The sequence below is a fragment of the Pongo pygmaeus genome, chromosome 11 (assembly GCF_028885625.2).
Source record: "Pongo pygmaeus isolate AG05252 chromosome 11, NHGRI_mPonPyg2-v2.0_pri, whole genome shotgun sequence".
Classification (NCBI taxonomy): Eukaryota; Metazoa; Chordata; class Mammalia; order Primates; family Hominidae; genus Pongo; species Pongo pygmaeus.
Window position 1 is genome coordinate 133710556 of NC_072384.2, and position 19378 is coordinate 133729933.

Sequence of the window (19378 nt, forward strand, 5' to 3'; positions counted from 1 at the left end):
TAACTTAAGACACACACACACACACACACCCAGGCACAGACTTATATATGTGTGCAATGCATATGCACACAAAAAACACACTTGGAAAGAGAGAGACAGACAGAGACAGAGACAGAGCCCAGATGGACAGCCCTGAATCACAGGTCAGTGAAAGAGGCATATGTGTCCTTACTAGGACCTGGAGTTAGCCACCCAGGTACAAGGGCTCGGGAACAGGTCTGAGTCCTAACCCTGCTCCCTGATGTCTGAATCTGTCCGCAGTCTGGGTCATCCCGTCTCATCTTCTCACCTGATTCCACTTACCTGTAATCCCGAAGACCTTCAGGCACCCTCCCACCTGCCCACATCAATCCCAATCCCAGTAGATATCTGACTTGGAGGCGGGAAAGCCAACGCTTGGCCCAGCCACGCTCAGGCCAGATGCCACCCGCTCACCAACCAGGGTGGGCTTTTCAACCTCCATCCTACTTTCCTGTGGGTCTCGTTTCCCACAGGCAATGGGTCCCATTCCCTCCAGAAAGAAGGTAGCTGGCAGCTCCCAGAGGAGCAGTGAGATCCTTACTTCCAACTAATTTTAAAATGACCTGAAATTTGCTGGGTGTGGTGGCTCACACCTGTAATCCTAGCAGTTTGGGAGGCCGAGGTGGGTAGATCACCTGAGGTCAGGATTTCGAGACCAGCTTGGCCAACGTGGTGAAACCGCATCTCTACAAAAATTACAAAAATTAGCTGGGCGTGGTGGTGGGTACCTGTAATCTCAGCTACTTGGGAGGCTGAGGCCGGAAAATCGCTTGAACCCAGGAGGTAGAGGCTGCAGTGAGCTGAGACCGCGCCACTGCACTCTAGCCTGGGCGACAGAGTGAGACTCCATCTCAAATAAAATAAAATAAATAATCTGAAAGTCACTGACATGGTGGCTGTTATGAGGACAGGGTGAATGACAGGCACATAGCAGTTGCCAGGGGCGCTATGCTCCTCCAGGCCAGGGAGGCCCCACCCAGAGCGGGTGCCCCTTTGGGGCTCATTCCTGTACCTACCAACAGCCTGATCCCTTGCTCCTGTTCAGCTGCCCCTGAAGGCAGGGCCTGGCAAGAAGGTAAAGGGTAGGGTAGGGGTGGGGCTGGCTGCTCAGGGACACCTGGAACTACCAGCGAGAGCCACAGGGCTTCCAGGAAGGGGATCTGCCCCAGGGCATTTGAATAGTCAGTACAATTACCCCCAAGGTCCTCTGCTATCAGCAACAGATACAAACCAGGTAGATCATTTACTGAGTTTTGATAAAAACAACTATAACAAATGAAAAAAAAAATAAAAGCAAAGCAATTGCTGGAATTGATTTTTTCCTGTTTTTTAAAAAAAAGTTCTTTGTGAAGGAAAAAATAAAAGTAACTTCCCCACCAAATACACTCACAAATTCTAGAAAAACACATTCTAAACTGTTGAAAATAGGTATCTTGGGGTTGTGGGATTACAGTTGATTTCTTTCTTTCTTTCTTTTTTTTTTTTTTTTTTGAGACAGGGTCTTACTCTGTTGTGCAGGCTGGAGTGCAGTAGTGCCATCTTGGCTCACTGCAACCTCCGCCTCCCAGGTTCAAGCGATTCTCCTGCCTCACCCTCCCAAGTAGCTGAAATTACAGGTGCGCACCACCACGACCAGCTAATTTTTGTATTTTTAGTAGAGACTGGGTTTCACCATGTTGGTCAGACTGGTCTCGAACTCCTGACTTCAAGTGATGTGCCCACCTCAGCCTCCCGAAGTGCTGGGATTACTGGCATGAGCCACCACACCCGGACAAATTTCTTATTTAAAAAAAATCCATATTTCTAATTTTGCCATAATATAAATGTACTATTTGTATAAAAATACTTTTCTTTTATTTTATTTTGAGACTGAGTTGCCCAGGGTGGAGTGTAGTGGTGTGATCTCAGCTCACTGCAACCTCTGCCTCCCAGGTTCAAGTGATTCTCCTGTCTCAGCCTCCCAACTAGATGGGATTACAGGCACCTGCCACCACGCCCGGCTAACTTCTGTATTCTTTTTTTTTTTTAGTAGAGATGGGTGTTTCATCATGTTGGCCAGGCTGGTCTCAAACTCCTGACCTCAGGTGATCCACCTGCCTTGGCCTCCCAAAGTGCTGGGATTACAGGTGTGAGCCACCGTGCCTGGCCCAAAACTACTTTTAAAAATGAAAGTTTTTTAAAAACGGAAAGAAAACTGGATCTTAGGAACAATCCTCTGTGTGCCTTTTGCAGAAGGGCCCTTAGCAGCTGCTGGTTGCAGGATGTGAGGTTGTGGGCGTGAGGGCCACACACCCTGCATAGGAGCCCAGGGCTTTTCCTGGATCGCAGTCACTCCGTCCGCCTCGCTGGTCTCCGCTGCGGGTGGCCTTTGTGGTTGGCTGACATTCTAGTTGGTTAACGTGTGTTTGTTTGGGTGTTCTGTCCTCAGGCATCCGAAGGCGTCCCCATGAGGTTCTTCACCAAGCTGGACCAGCTCATCGAGTTTTACAAGAAGGAAAACATGGGGCTGGTGACCCATCTGCAATACCCTGTGCCGCTGGAGGAAGAGGACACAGGCGACGACCCTGAAGAGGACACAGGTAGGGAGGGAGGGACAGGACGGCAGGAGGTACTTTTGGGAACTTGCCCTGCACCCACCTTGAGTGCTTGTAGATTAGGTGAGTCCTATTATCAGAGGGAGATTGTTGGCATGGGGGTTAAGGACAAGTTAGGAACACAGGCTCTCGGGTCAGGCAGACATGGGTTAAAATTCCTCATCCCCAGCTTATTAGCTATGTGACCTTGGGGAAATTACCTGACCTCTCTGAATCACAGACTACTCTTTAAAGAGACAGTAAAAATAAGGCTGGGCTTGCTGACTCACGCCTATAACCCCAGAACTTTGGGAAGCCGAGGTGGGAGGATCGCTTGAGGCCAGGAGTTTGAGACCCTTCTGGGCAACATAGGCAATCCTGTCTCTACAAAAGGCTTTTTAAAAAATTTATTCAGGCATGGTGGCTCAGGCCTGTAGTCCTAGCTACTCGGGAGGCCGAGGCGGGAGGATCCCTTGAGTCCAGGAGTTCAAGGTTGCAGTGAGCCGTGATTGCACCACTGCACTCTAGCCTGGGTGACAGAAGAGACTTTGTCTAAGAAAAAAAGAGAGAGAGAGAGAGAGAGAAAGAGACAGTAAAGACTGCACTTCCTCTGCTTCACTTGACTAGCCTTTAAAAAGACAGAGACAGAGAATAACAATAGTACCTGCCTCTCATGGTATACCAAGGATCAAATGAGTTGAGGAATGTAGCACCCAGAGCCTGGTACTTATTAATAGTAAGCACTCCATAAATGCAGCTATGGTCATTAGCATCATTACAATCTGCGGATTTCACTGAAAGGAGAGTGAAGGAAGAGACCCTTGAACCCAACTGGAAGGATGAGGAAGGTGTTTCTTTATGTCATCATTAAAAGGGGGTAGGGGAAATACAACCCCTAAAAATATGTTGAAAAAAATGTACAGTCCCAGCCAGGTGCGGTGGCTCACGCCTGTAATCCCAACACTTTGGGAGACTGAGGCGGGCGGATCATGAGTTCAGGAGATCGAGACCATCCTGGCCAACATGGTGAAACCTTGTCTCCACTAAAAATACAAAAATTAGCCAGGTGTGGTGGTACATGCCTATAGTTCCAGCTACTTGGGAGGCTGAGGCAGAAGAATCGCTTGAACCCGGGAGGTGGAGGTTGCAGTGAGCCAAGATCGCACCACTGAACTCCAGCCTGGCAACAGAGGGAGACTCCGTCTCAAAAAAAAAAAAAAAAAAAAAAAAAAAAAAAAAAAAAAATTATACAGTCCCTAAAAAGTATGTGAGACATAGGGTGCCCTTTATAGCATAGGGACAAAGACCAATAGAGCAAGAGTCAGATGGAGAAAGTCTTGCAGAGAAGGAGCTTACCTGGGGATGCCCCACTTTTCCCCTCAAAGATTTACTGAGAATATACCTAGGAGAATAGAAATCATTTTGTTACAAAGACACATCTGCGTATGTTCATTGCAGCACTATTTGCAATAGCAAAGACATGGAATCAGCCTAAATGCCCATCAGTGGTAGACTGGATAAAGAAAATGTTGTACATATACACCATGGAATACTATGCAGCCAGTAAAAAGAATGAGATCATGTCCTTTACAGGAACATGGATGGAGCTGGAGGTCATTATCCTTAGCAAACTAACACAAGAACAGAAAACCGAATACCACATGTTCTCACTTAAGTGGAAGATAAATGATGAAAACACATGGACACAAAGAGGGGAACAGCACACACTAGAGCCTACCTGAGGGGGTGGGAGGAGGCACAGGATCAGAAGTAACTATTGGGTACTAGGCTTGATACCAGGATGATGAAATAATCTGTACAACAAACCCCATGACATAAGTTTACCTATGTAACAAACCTGCACAGGTACCCCTGAACTTAAAATACAAGTTTAAAAAAAAAAAGGCTTATTTCCTAAAAGAAAACCATGAGATACCTAACCGGGCCCCTCAGTTGGCCAGGGCTCTTCCTGAATTCCAGCAGGTGGAGACTGCCAGGTCACCCATGCTCTGCCCGAAGAGAGGAGAGATTTGTCCAGAGACGCTGAGACCCTTGCCTGGCCCCTGCCTGTTCTGGGGGCTTGTTGCAGGCATCCTTTTTCTCCCTCACCTGTGGGCTGGCTTGTGGGCCACCAGGGCCCCCTGCTCCCTCCCACCCTCATGGAAACACACTTTTCATGGTTGTGCAGCTCTTCATTACCAAAAGGACTGCAGCTCCATGGAGGCTGAAAGGGTCCCGGGCAGGCCCTGTCCCTTCTGGCCTCCCTGGTCTGAGTGAGCACTGCCCTCTGGAATCAGTAAGGTCAGGCTGTGGAAGAGCTAGGGCTGACCTGTCCCATTGTGAGCCCAAGGTCACTCACCAGCACCGCGCCCTGGCCGCACCTGAACAGCTGCCCCCAGGCGCCCAGGGCCATGCTGAGAAGCTGTTCTGCAGAAACGCCCTCCACACTAAACACCCTCACTCCCCTCGGGCTGCCCACCCCAGCTAGTTGGGCCCCTCTGGGCATGGCTGTCTGGAGGAAGATCCCGACAAGTTTCTGTGAGGGCCGAAAAAAGAACCTCAGTCTCATGACTGCTGGCTTCACTTCCCCAAACGAGGTCGCCCAGTTGTCGGCTTGAACCAGAGCAATGCGACACAAGGCCCCCGCAGTCCAAGAGGTCTGTTTGGGCCCAGGGCCTCTTGAGGCACTGCCAGACCGTGGAGCTCAAAGCAGACTCCTAGTTGTCTTCAGAACCCCAGACAGAGGAAGTGAAGGGTCTGTTCTCTAAAGAGGAGGTCCCCCGGGGCCCACTGTGGTTGGGCCAGGGGTAGCCGCTCTGTGTGGGAAGAGGCTCAGACAGAGCTCTGGACCCTCCATTCGTGGTACGTACAGGATGAACCTTCTCCTAAAGGCAATGGGTGGGCTCCCACTTCCCAGGCCAAGTTCAAGTCATTTGTTGAATGTCTCTGAGTGAAGGGAACCCCCTCGCTTTCTTTTATGTGTTTCTGAGAGTCTGGGGGAGGAGAGAAGGAAGGACAGAGGCGGGAGAGAGGGAGAGGGGCAGTGTGGCTAGGCCTGCCTGCCTGCCTCCTTACCCCTGGTCCCCTCCCATGGTTTTGGCCTATTCTGGGAACTGGGCCTCTGCCCAGTCCAGGGCTCAGCCATCATGAGGCACCTGTCTCAGCCCCTGAAAGCCTGAGAGCCAGACCCATCCTGCTCACCTGCCTGCTGCTGCCGGCTTAGTCCATCAAGGTCAGCAGCCCTGCAGGCCTTCCAGGCTCTCCATGGAGCAAGGCCTTCTGGCCCTGGCAGGTGTTTGCTGATGGCCACAGTGGGACAGACACTGTGCACTAGCCAGGGCCCTGTGGCAGGAGGCTCTCCCTCCAGGAGGGAGTCAGCGAGGGACACAGGGATGCAGTTGGAGATCAATAACGTGGGTGTCGTGGCCTGGACCCCATGGGGCTGCGGTGAAGGCCGCGTTGTGCGCACAGTGTCCTCCTCACCAATGGCCTTCCTGCTGTTCTTTCTGGTAGAAAGTGTCGTGTCTCCACCTGAGCTGCCCCCAAGGAACATCCCTCTGACTGCCAGTTCCTGTGAGGCCAAGGAGGTTCCTCTTTCAAATGAGAGTCCCCGAGCGACCGAGACCAGCCGGCCGAGCCTCTCTGAGACATTGTTCCAGCGACTGCAAAGCATGGACACCAGTGGGTAAGTCCCCACTCAAGTCCAGCCAGGGCTTCATCTGCAGTGAGCCCAGCCAGGGCAGGGCTGGATGGCTTGGGTTTCAATCCTAGTTATGGGCCTGGTGACCAGAGGGAGATGGGGAGGTCTCCGGAGAAGGGCGCTTGTCATCTTGCACCTCAGAGGCCTTTGCACCATCGGCTTCAAGAAGGCCAGGGGCATGGGCCTTAACAGGAAAAGTGCTCCGTGGGGGCAGGGGAGCACTGTGTCTCCAGGCACGGCCTGGGATAGTGTAGGCACTCACTGGATATATGCTACATTAATTAATAAGTTAGTACCTGGTAATCTCCATGCCTTAGTAAATATAACTTTTTTTTTTGTTTCTTTGTGAGAAACGCTCCCCTGCTCCCCAAAGAAATCCTAATGACAGGGCTGAAGCCGCATTTCCAACTTGAAGGATCCATCTGAGGCTGCCAGGGCTGCCCTCCTACTCTCTCACTTGGCAAAATATGAAGTAGATGCCGATGGGACACATATGCCACCTGGTTGCTATGACACTTGGCATGTTCCTATTTCCACCTGGACATACCCATTGATTCTTCCCTGGGCTCTCCAGGCTGAGTTCTGTGCATGCTCCTTGAATTATTTGTGCTGTTTATCAAATAGCCGAATATCCAGTGTTGCTACTATGTTGATTGTCTCTATATATGTGTCTAAATAACAGATGCTTTGAAAATGTTCCACATAGCCGGGCGCGGTGGCTCATTCCTGTAATCCCAGCACTTTGGGAGGCCGAGGTGGGCGGATCACCTGAATCCAGGAGGTCAAGACCAGACTGACCAACATGGCAAAACCCCTTCTCCACTAAAAATACAAAAATTAGCTGGGCATGATGGCGGGCGCCTATAATCCCAGCTATTCAGGAGGCTGAGGGAGGAGAATAGCTTGAACCTGGGAAGCGGAGGTTGCAGTGAACAGAAATGCGCCACTGCACTCCAGCCTGGGCAACAAGAGAAAAACTGCGTCTAAAAAACAAACAAACAAAACACATCGAGCCCATTGTTTCATTCCCCAGGGTTTCCATTTCTTCCCAGGTTTAGATGCTGAATGCAGTAAACTGGATGGGGAAGAGTTGGGGACGCCCCATGGTTCCACCTGCTGACCTCTCCTACTAAGGCTCCTACACCTCCTGCCAACTCCATCTCCTAATCAGCCCCTCCACCCTGGTTATGGGGTTCTGCCTCAGTGGGACCAGCAGAGGCATGAAGCCGAGCTTCTAGGCAGCCTTCCAGGAAGGGTTACGGTCGGGGCATGGGCTGAGGGCTCATGGGCAGAGAGGCCTGCTTTTTCTATCTTTGCTTCTCATGTCAGTGGAACCTTCCTAAAACTTCTGTTTGGAGATGGGAACAAGTGAAGGGGGCATGTGCAGAGACCAAGGAAAGCGGCAACCCAGAGCCGCCCTCCATTCTCAGGGTCAAGGAAAACTGGGACTCCACATTGTGTTTTAAAATCAGTCTATTTCGCTTGTCAAGTTGCTTCGCACATAGAGGACTGCCTTTTGATTATTTTTCTTTAAATGACAACATGCACAGTCTTTCCTGCAAGTTAATTAGATCTCATCAGTTATGTCTTAGTTAATAGGTTAATTATCATGTTTCTAAGTAAAATTAGCCTTCTCAAATAAACATAGTTTACATCTTTATGTCAACACTTTTCTACAACAAACTTTTTTTTTTTGAGATGGAGTTTTGCTCTTGTTGCCCAGGCTGGAGTGCAATGGCACGATCTCAGCTCACCACAACCTCCCCGTCCCGGGTTCAAGTGATTCTCCTGCTTCAGCCTCCTGAGTAGCTAGGATTACAGCCACGCGCCACCACAACTGGCTAATTTTGTATTTTTAGTAGAGACGGGGTTTCTCCATGTTGGTCAGGCTGGTCTCGAACTCCCAACCTGAGGTGATCTGCCCGCCTCGACCTCCCAAAGTGCTGGGATTATAGGCGTGAGCCACTGTGCCCAGCCTACCACAAACATTTTAACAAATAGAACTGCCTGTAATACAGACTCATGGTATCAAAGTCACAAGGCAATAGTCATTAGACCTGTTACGATACATATTTTAATACAGGCGTCCCCAACCTCTGGCCTATTAGGAACTGGGTGGCAGCAGGAGGTAAGCGGAGGACAAGCGAGCATCACCACCTGAGCTCCGCCTCCTGTCAGATCAGCGGTGGCATTAGATTCTCATACGAGCGTGAACCCGGTTGTGAACTGCGCATGTGAGGGATCTAGATTGCACGCCCCTTAGGAGAATCTAACTAATGCCTGATGATCTGAGATGGAGCAGTTTCCTCCCAAAACCATCCCCCCACCATCTGTCCATGGAATAATTGTCTTCCACAAAACCGGTCCTTTGTGCCAGAAAGGTTGGGGACCACTGTTTTTAATACTATAGAAGGGATGTTTGTCCCTTTTAGTAAACAGACTCAGGCAGAAACTAGATTTTTATGATGTCAAGACCCAGAATAAATATAGATGAACTTAAATGTAAATGTTCTCTTCTCAATCTAACAAGTCAAATGGGTAAGCCAGTCCTGTTCAGTATTTTTTTTGAGATGGAGTCTCGCTCTGTCACCCAAGCTGGAACACAGTGGAGCGATCTCGGCTCACTGCAACCTCTACCTCCTGGGTTCAAGCAATCCTCCCGCCTCAGCCTCCTGAGTAGCTGGGACTACAAATGCACACCACCACGCCCAACTAATTTTTGTATTTTTAGTAGAGACAGGGTTTCACCATGTTGGCCAGGCTGGCCTTGAACTCCTGACCTCAGGTGATCGGCTCACCTCTGCCTCCCAAAGTGCTGGGATTATAGGCATGACCCACCATGCCTGGCAATTCCTGTCCGATCTTAAGAGCAACGGCTTTTCATTCTTTCACAGATTCCACAGGAAAAGCCTTGTGGCCTGTAGTTTCAATTTGATTACATATCAAGCCTGTAACAAAAATCTTTAAGGCGGCTGGGCAGGGTGGCTCACGCTTGTAATCCCAGCACTTTGGGAGGCCGAGGTGGTGGATCACCCGAGGTCAGCCTGGCCAACATGGTAAAACCCCACCTCTACTAAAAATACAAACATTAGCTAGGTCTGGTGGCGCGTGCCTGTGGTGCCAGCTACCCAGGAGGCTGAGGCAGGAGAATCGCTTGAACTCGGGAGGTGGAGGTTGCAGTGAGCCGAGATCTTGCCATTGCACTCCAGCCCAGGTGACAGGGTGAGACCTTGTCTCAAAAATAAATAAATAAATAAATAAATTAAGGCTTGTAATAATTTTTTCCACACAGGTAATTAACATGGTTAAGCCTCAGTTCTCTGATTTGTAAAACAGGAATAATTAGTAATAATATCTGAGTCATAAAATTGATTTGTGGGTTAATGGAGAAAATGAGCATGAAGTGCTTAGCATAGTGTCTGGTATGCTGTGCTCAGGAAATACTTGCTTTAATTACAATTTCCATCATTATGGGAACAAACACTCAAGCGTTACCCAGAACAAAACGTGCTGGAAGATAGAATGCAGACAACTGATCCGACTTTAGGGGGTGCCCCTCGTGGGACTGGCCTGGGCTCTCTGCCTGTGCCTCTGCCACCAGGGTTGATCTGCACAGTGAACAAATCCTGCCTTCAGCCCCATTCACTCTGTACACTGAAGGGGTTGGAGCAGATTCGACACGGCAAAGTTGGCCACTTGCACTACCTCATTCCATATCCCCAGCTCCATCACTAATCACTCAGACTCCTCCACAGAGTCTGGGATGAATGCAGACTCTCCGAACGCAGTGCCCTGGGTAGCCTTTGGCTGTGAAATTGCAAAGTGCATGGGAGCTAAAGCCATTTGTTATCTCTAGATCCCATCATCCTTCCAGCCCTCAGATTCTATCTTTATAAGTAGATAAGATAGGAAAACAATTCCACTTACACTTTCCAAAGCTTTTGGCCTCCTCTTTGTGTGTATGTGTGTGTGTGTGTGTGTGTGTGTGTGTTTGTGTGAGACAGTGTCTCACTCTGTCACTCAGGCTGGAGTGCAATGGCATGATCTTTTTTCACTGCAACCTCTGCCTTCCGGGTTCAAATGATTCTCCTGTCTCAGCCTCCCAAGTAGCTGAGATTATAGGCACCCACCACCACACCCGGCTAATTTTTGTATTTTTAGTAGAGGCGGGGTTACCCTCCAAGCTGTTCTTGAACTCCTAACCTCAGGTGATCCGCCCACCTTGGCTTCCCAAAGTGCTAGGATTACAGTTGTGAGCCACTGTGCCCAGCCTTGGTCTCCTTTTTAAAGTATAACCATTTCCCGGACTCCCAGCCAGAACCACTTCCTCCCAGCAGCACCCAAAGGAGCTCATTGAGAGGCACCTTTTCCTGCTGGGCCACTACTTGCTCTGACCTGCTAATCTACCCCATCAGTGAGACCATGGGAACCTTCGTCCAGGTTTGCAAACATTCTCCTGAAGGACCGTGTCCCCTTGGAGGCTCTGAGGATGAGGATTTGTTATTGTTGTTGCTGTTCCCATTGGTGATGGTGGCTAAAAGAAACAGGCAAGCATGGTTTGTTTCTTTTTTCTTTTCTTTAGGCTTCCAGAAGAGCATCTTAAGGCCATCCAAGATTATTTAAGCACTCAGCTCGCCCAGGACTCTGAATTTGTGAAGACGGGGTCCAGCAGTCTTCCTCACCTGAAGAAACTGACCACACTGCTCTGCAAGGAGCTCTATGGGTAATGGCTGGCCCACCGGGGCGGGCAGGTGGGGGTGACCACCAGGTGAGAGAGACAGCTCATGAGAGCGACCTCTGCCTCTGCGTGACTCAACAAATGCCTCTGCCGCACTCACGATAATTGAGTGGTGAGCACAGCTTGGAAATCTCTGTAGTTGTTTGGAGGTCTTGTTATCATGGAATTTGAACAGTAGCTTGTGTGTGCTGCAGCTTTTTACAACTAAAGTTAATTGGAGGCCAGTTGCTCTGGGAAGCGGATGGGGTGGGAGGACATGGCCAGCCCTTTCTCATTTGCACAGGATCCAGCTCTTAAGATTTTTGCTGCTGCTCTTGCTGTTTGCTGCAGCCGTTACACCTGACAAGCACAGAAAGGCATCAAAAGGAAATAAATTAAAGTTAGTCTATTTTCTGCGTGGGTGGTTATGGCCTAAGATTTCCAGTGATGTCAGTTTTTCAAAGGGAGATGATTCACCAAAACTTCAATTTTCTGATATCCAATCCTTTGAATGACCAACTGGTAAAGGTTCTGATTTCTTTTAGATTCTTTTGGTTTTACATTTTAAAATTTAATTGACGAAAGTTAATGTCAAGTTAATTACATTTTAATTGTTAAAAGTGCAGAAGTAAGGCTAATATGCCATCCAAAGAATTGGCAAAGAATATTTTAAAAGCCAAAAGCTTGGAAGAGAAAAAAAAAAAAAAAAAAAACATTCCAGAGCATCCGAACAAAGTCACAGGGAGCCAAAACAATCCCATTTCAGATGAAAGGTCAGGCCGGGTGTGGTGGCTCACGCCTGTAATACCAACACTTTGGGAGGCCGAGGCAGGTGGATCACCTGAGGTCAGGAGTTTGAGATCAGCCTGGCCAACATGGTGAAACCCTGTCTCTACTAAGAAAAAAAAAAAAAAATTAGCTGGATGTGGTGGCGCATACCTGTGATCCCAGCTACTCTGGAGGCTGAGGCAGGAGAATCACTTGAACCTGGGAGGCTGAGGTTGTGGTGAGCCGAGATCTCGCCACTGCACTCCAGCCTGCGTAACAGAGCAAGACTCTGTCTCAAATAAACAAACAAACAAACAAAAGAAAGGTCAACATTTTGGTTGGAAAAATGGGATTTCATACTGACAACTGTTTTGTAGTCTGCGCTGTTTTGTGTTTTATTATACATACAGCAGTTTCAAGATTCCTTTGTCGATTTCTCTGGGGCTGTATCAATCTTAGCTTAGTTAATATGCAGAAAACACTCTTTTATCATCAGTAATCAAATTCGACTTTCCTTTTAAAGGCTTTTAAAAGCACAATCAGTACATTTGGTAAATTTAACAAACAATTTCTTTGACAAATCGAGCACTCACCAAATTGGCCTGTTGGGCTTAATTTCAATGAATTGGCTTTCAACTAATGCAGCTGTAGCTAATTGGACCTGGAGCTATCATTTTTATAGATTCCCATGGAGGGATTTTGTTCTATTTGATGCTGTTGTCATGAATCACTTTATCACTAGGGGAAAACACATACACACGGCACTTTCTTTTTGTAAAACACCATTTCACAATGGCTAATAACAAGCTCTTAGTTCTGCTTCAGTGGAGATTCTGTTCTTCCCTGCTTCCTTGTGGAGAAAGAAATATATTTTAAGTCTCTCCACGAGGCTTCCCTCAGTCTTCCCCAGACACTTCTGCACATTGTTAGGTTTCCCTAACACCTCACTGCTACCTGGACTTCCCAGGAGCCAAGTCACCTCATCACCATGGCGGCGCCAGCTTCCCCAACTTGCCTTCTTCTCGGGTACGTGGTGCCAATGGAGAGAGCTTCCTTCAGCTTCTAGCTGCTCCATGACTCTATTTAGAATTAAAGACACGATCATGCTCTAAATTTCCCTTGCACGCTTGTCTTTGCTTTCATTGGTAAGGCTACAGCCAGGCTTGGAGACTTGATCAGCCTTGGCATTTTAGGAAATTGTAGAAAGGAACAAAATGATGCTTCCCATTTCTCCTGCCACAATCCCTGCAGATTCTCATCCCTGAAACTGTAAACCCGTAATTTTCAAACTGCTTTGATTGGAATAGGTCTTCATTCATTCGTTCATTGAACAAACATGTATTGGAGGCCTCCTCTGAGCCCTGTTCTGGGTGCTGGGATGTAGCAACAGACACAATGCACAAGGCTCTTGCTCTTTTAGGCCTTTTTGGATCTAACATCTCAGTGAGGTGCACAACAGTAGACTAAGGATCCAGACGAACAAGAATTTTTTTTTTTTTTTTTTTTTTTTTGAGACAGGATCTCGCTCTGTCACCCAGGCTGGAGTGCCGTGGTGAGATCTCAGCTCACTGCAGCCTCAACCTCCTGGGCTCAAGTGAGCCTCCCACCTCTCAGCCTCTATGCTTGAGTCCCCCAACTCACTTGCTTCCCCCGACCCCAGCGGAGAAGCTGGGACTACAGGTGTGTGCCAGCATACCCAGCTAATTGTTGTATTTTTTGTAGAGATGGGGTTTTGCCTTGTTGCCCAGGCTGGTCTCCAATTCCTAGGCTCAAGCAATCTGACTTCCTCGGCCTCCCAAAGTGCTGTGATTACAGGCATGAGCCACCGTGCCCAGTTCAAACAATAATTTTAGTAAACATCATGATAAGATAAAACAGGATGATGTGAGGAAGAGACATTGGGTAGGAGAGTGCCAGCTTCCTTTGGAGGTGAAGGAGATGACAGAACTGGGATCTTGGTGACAAAAGGAAGCTAGCGACCCAGTGATTTGGCAGAGGGACATTACTACGAAGTACAAAGGCCCTGAGGCAGGAATGAAGACAGCCAGCTCAAGGAACAGGAAGTCTGTGTGGCAAGTGAGTGTTAGGAACAGAGGTCGGGGAGAGGCTGGTGTGACATGGCCGGAGTCAAGAAGTAAAAGCACAGGCTGCCCAGAGAGGTGGAATTTTAGGTGAACAGCAACTTCTTTAGTAGAAGTATATACCATATAATATTAGGATATACTCATGTTAATAGATTATTCATTGTTTATCTGAAATTCAAATTTCACTGGGTGTCCTGTGTTTTACCTGGTCACTATAGGCAGGAGCCACATCACACAAGGCTTATGAGGCCCTATAGAGTTTGTGCAGGGCTGGGCCATGATCTCATTTTCAAGTGGTGGAGGATGAATCCTAGGAGGCACTGCCCAAAGCAGGAGACCAGCTGGGAGTGGCTGTGGTTGTCCAAGTGAGACAGGATGGCAGTCCATAAGGAAGGCGGCTAGCAGGGGCAGGGGTCTGTGTCTGTTTTGCTTCCTGCTGAGTCCCAGGTTATACCCAGGCTCTGGCACATGCAGCTCAACAGATATTAGGTAAATGACCCAATGGCTGGGGGCGTGCACATGCTGAGAACTGGTGTGACCTGGGACACGTGTGCATGGCAGAGGTGTCAGACTTGCCGCCTGATTGGATGTGGGGTGATGGGAAGATGAATCTAGGGTGACCCTTGGATTCCCAGTGTGAGGGGCTGAGTGGATGCTGATGCCAGTTCCTGGGATGGGGAAAGTCAAAGAGGAGGAGGAAGGAGAGGGTGGTGGGAGGAGAGTTCTGGGCTACATTTGGCTTGAGGGGCCATGAGGCATCCGAGTGGAGTCACCAGCCATGGAGCTAGTGCTAAGAAGCTACGAAGTGGAGGATGCATTTGGGGAATCATGGGGGATGCATACGGGGAATCACTGAAAGCTGGGGGTAAGGTCACTGCAGGTGAGAGTGTGGACAGAGGACAATAGGGCCAGGCTCAAGATTTAGAGGAGGGACGGAGAAGGAGGAGCTGGGAGGGGGTTGAGAATGGCATCAATGATGTCCAGGTCTATTAGCTTGGACCTAAGTGTGAATGAGAAGGATGTTGAGCATTGAGAAGTGAGGAGAAGTGCCAGAGCCTCCTCTGCGGAAATGTCGTGATGATGTCCCCGTGCGGGTCTGGCATAAAGATCTCTTTGCAGTACAAAGCATCAGGCAAGATTTGCAACCCCAGGTTAGGCTCCCTAGAGCCAGACAGAAACTTTTCCAGAGAGAGAGAATAAGGAACCAGAGACTGGAAATATTTGGTAACTCCTGAAATGGAGACACAGAAAGGATTGCAAGTGGAATTTTAAAATAAAAGATCAAAGGTCTGAATATCAATACAATATCTATTACATGAGAGCAGGGTAAGATTTTTAATAAACAAACCAAAACCAAAAATACTTCATTACCATTATAACTGTTTCATTGGAGGCCATAAAATAAGCCCATAGTTTTCCAATCAAATTTCAAAAATTAAATCACAAAACAGAGTAGAGTGTCAGAAACATGTATATCAAAAGCATGAAAGGACTAAACAAGCCTAGATGAGGAATGTGTGGTAAAAATGGACAGTTCTTGGAGACAAAGCTCAGAGGTGCTACCTGTAGCTGGTAGGATAGGTTCTTGAAGAAGTAGGAAAAAATTGCCAATTAATGCATACAATAAAAAAAAAAAAAAAATTCCAGGCTTATAAAAGAGCTAAATCTAGGTTTTGAGAAGCTCCATAATGATCCAAATAATACAACAATCAAACAGCAACACTGAAACATCCTTTTTTTTTTTTTTTTTTTTTTTTTAAGAGACAGCATCTCACTCTGTCACTCAGGCTGGAGTGCAGTAGTGGGATCATAGCTTATCCATCCTTGAACTCCTAGGCTCAAGTGATCCTCCTGCCTTTAACTCCCGAGTATCTGTGATTACAGGCATGCACCACCATGCCCAGCTAATTAAACAATTTTTTTTTCTTAGAGATGGAGTTTCACTATATTGCCCTGGCTGGTCTCAAACTCCTGGGCTTAAGCCTTGGCTTCCCAGAGCTCTGGAATTACAGTTGTAAGCCACTGTGCCAAGCCTAAATCTCTTACAATGTCTCCAAATGACAAGGAAAGATAAGTTCAACAAATGGATTGTTACAAACAGTACCATAGCTTTAAAATGGTCGATATTTAATATTATTCAAACTCCTTGTCAGTATAATAAAGATTCTGAAGCCGTGTCTCCAAGGAAAGGGCTACTGACCTGGAAAAGCTCAGCCTAGCTGTCATTCAAGAGCACAAGGAGTCTTTTTCAGAAAATTCCTAAAAATGTACCAATCAAATGCCTTACTCAAAAGGAATCCAAAAATTGTTTTTCAGAAATTTTATAGTCCTGGTGATCGTAAAAACAAGAAGCCTACAGCTTACTGAGCAGCAAAATATGAATATACTCAAAGCAGAAACTGTTCATTCTCTACTCCCCTAACACGCTGTGATGAAAATAGAAATAAGTCACAAAACTAGCCACAACCACCCAATTACCTGTACATTTTAAAATCACCTTCTAAATTACAGCTAATTAAGAAAGAAACTGACACAATAATACATGGGGTAGGTGTGGAGGCACAGAGTGGAGTAATCAAACCACTGCATATCAGAACACTATGTGATGCAGCCAAAGCACCACTTAGAGGAAAAACTATAGCTTTAAAAGTTCTGCTCTATTATTAAAAAGTAAATAGAAGGCTGGGCCTAGTGGCTTATGCCAGTAATCCCAACACTTTGGGAGGCCAAGGTGGGCAGATCACTTGAGGTCAGGAGTTCGAGACCAGCCTGGCCAACATGGTGAAATTCCATCTACACTAAAAATACAAAAAATTAGCTGGATGTGGTGTCACACACCTGTAATCCCAGCTACTCAGGCGGCTGAGGTAGGAGAATCGCTTGAACCCAGGAGACGGAGGTTGCAGTGAGCCAAGATGGTGCCACTGTGCTCCAGGCTGGATGACAGAGCAAGACCGCATTAAAAAAAAAAAAGGAAATAGAATAACAAGTCAAACGTACAAACTGAGTCCAGATTGTAAATCTCTTGAAGACATCATGGGTCATGTCCTAATCCCCTTGATGTTTCCAGGACCCAGCAAAGTACTTGAAATGTTGATTTATTCGATATTCATGAACAAAGATCCAGTGTGTACCAACTACCTGCAAGACACTGTTCCAGGAGCTGGAAATACAGCAGTGAATAAAAGAGAATCTTTAAGAAATCTCTGCTGAGCAACTGAGCAATAACAACAACCAGAAAGGAGATGAGGAGGACAAGATGGTAAAAATAAAAACAGAGATACATCAGGAAAAACTGTCAATTAAGAAAGTTTTAAACATGAGAAATGTCAAAGGAGAATTAATAATCTGCATTAAAGATTTGCAAATCACTAAAGAATAGTGTACAGTTATGTAGCTACATATCTTCAAGTTATAATTAAATGGAACACATAGTTTACATAAAATATAAAACATTAAAAGTACCATGAGTGTCCTTTAAACTTTCAAGGAAAAAATAGTGAGCATAAGGTATAGATTATTCCTGAATGACAAAAAAGTCACCTAATTCACTCTTCAAGAAAAATATGATTTAAATCCAAAAAGCTAATCAAGATAATAGACTGAAATAAACTCTCTATCTCTGATTTCACTTATTAATATAAATGTATATTGTTTCAGTAACATCCCAGCAAATATAATTTAGTGACATGAAAAATGGAGGCTTTATCTAGGAAGTCATTCCAAAGATGAGTCAACAGAAAGAGAACACTGTAATTTTGCAGTAGATTAAAAGATAAAGGGAAACCATTTACATAGATAACATTTTAAATTCATCTCTAATTTTTAAAAACATTTTTAAAAAAAGGAATAGAAGGATACTTCCTTAGTAATGCAACATGAATCAAAGTAACACTAATTACAATCAATAGGGAAACACTAAAATTGTTCCATTAAACTTTTTTTTTTTTTTTTTTTTTGTGAGATGGTGGAGTCTCCCTCTGTCCCCCAGGCTGGGTGCAGTGGCAGGATCTTGGCTCACTGCAACTTCTGCCTCCTGGGTTCAAGCTATTCTCCTGCCTCAGCCTCCTGAGTTGCTGGCATTACAGGCGCCCACCACTATGCCTGGCTAATTTTTGTATTTTTAGTAGAGATGAGGTTTCACCATGTTGGCCAGGTTGGTCTTGAACTCCTGACCTCAGGTGACACCCACTTTGGCCTCCCAGAGTGCTGAGATTACAGATGTGAGCCACCACACCTGGCCCCATTAAACATTTTAACAAAAGAAAAAGAGATACTCTTTTTTTTTTTTTTTGATGGAGTTTTGCTCTTGTTGTCCAGGCTGGAGTACAATGGCACGATCTCGGCTCACTGCAACCTCTGCCTCCTGGGTTGAAGCGATTCTCCTGCCTTAGCCTCCCAAGTAGCTGGGATTACAGGTGCCCACCACCACACCCAGCTAATTTTTGTATTTTTAGTAGAGACGGGGTTTCACCATGTTGGCCAGGCTTGTTGCGAACTCCTGACCTCAGGTGATCTGCCTGCCTCAGCCTCCCAAAGTGCTGGGATTACAGGTGTGAGCCACCATGCCCAGCCTGATATACTGTTTATCATCTGATTTTTAAATACTTACAAAACATTTTTGCCAAAGCAATATCAAAAAAGAGGCAAAAAATTGGAGAAACAAAAATAAAGGGACATGAGGAAGCATGAGAACGTTCCTTCTGAGTCTATAGTTCTGGGTTCAGAGACTCTGGATGTGCTAGACAGGAATTGAATGGGAATCTTGAGGAAATTAACTCAAGGGGAACAAAGAGGGAGGTGGCTCTCTCTCTGGGAGGTTCAGAAAGACCATGCAAGGGATCTAACCCCTCCCAGCGATCCCTGGGCCAGACCTACTGCAGGACCCAGCCCTGCTCACCTTTGCTCCCCCAGGGCTGCAAAGGATCGGTCCCTTAAGCTAGGGACCTGAGGCTGGACTCGTTGTCCAGGGATACCTGGACAAATCCTTTCTGTAGGATAAGGCTGATTCTTAAGTCTTCCAGCTGCAGTCCCAGTGTGTCCTGGTTGGTCATTCTGACCCTAACCGACACCTCCATACATGCCTGGGAGCCAGTCAGATTTCTCAAAGTTTAAAAAGGCTTAGAAATACAGGGGGAAACAGTGTTATTCTTAGAAAACCCTAAGGATTCAGCTTCTGTGTGTGTGCCTGTGTATTTGTGTTTTTAGGATAACATTTTGTAAAAGGAGAACAATGAATGAGGGAGACCTATTTGATGTTAAAACACATTCTGAATTACTGCTTTAGAGAAATGTTTTCGCCCGAATGCTTTTCCGAAATGACAATTTAATCAGAATACCACCGTGTTGGCAGATGGACAGAGCAGCTCTCGGGAAGTGGAGTGTGAAACCCAGAACGGAACGCTGCCTGCATGGTGCTTCCCTTCCCCTCCCCATCAGACACCTCCTGCACCTGATTCTTGGTCACAGCTCCCACCCTCATCCTTGATCCTCACAGGATAGCAATTTCAAACCA

The 19378-nt window shown here is 46.8% G+C and overlaps 1 protein-coding gene across 2 annotated transcripts in view; it reads left to right on the plus strand.

The window, feature by feature from the left end:
* The window catches only part of INPP5D (inositol polyphosphate-5-phosphatase D), a 149259-nt gene that overhangs the window by 59862 nt on the left and 70019 nt on the right, over positions 1 to 19378 (plus strand). For both annotated transcript variants that reach the window (XM_054477564.2, XM_054477565.2), the window contains exons 3-5: positions 2450 to 2600; positions 6108 to 6279; positions 10877 to 11017. In XM_054477564.2, the coding sequence (XP_054333539.1) occupies positions 2450 to 2600; positions 6108 to 6279; positions 10877 to 11017 (464 nt within the window). The remainder of the gene's footprint in view (positions 1 to 2449; positions 2601 to 6107; positions 6280 to 10876; positions 11018 to 19378) is intronic.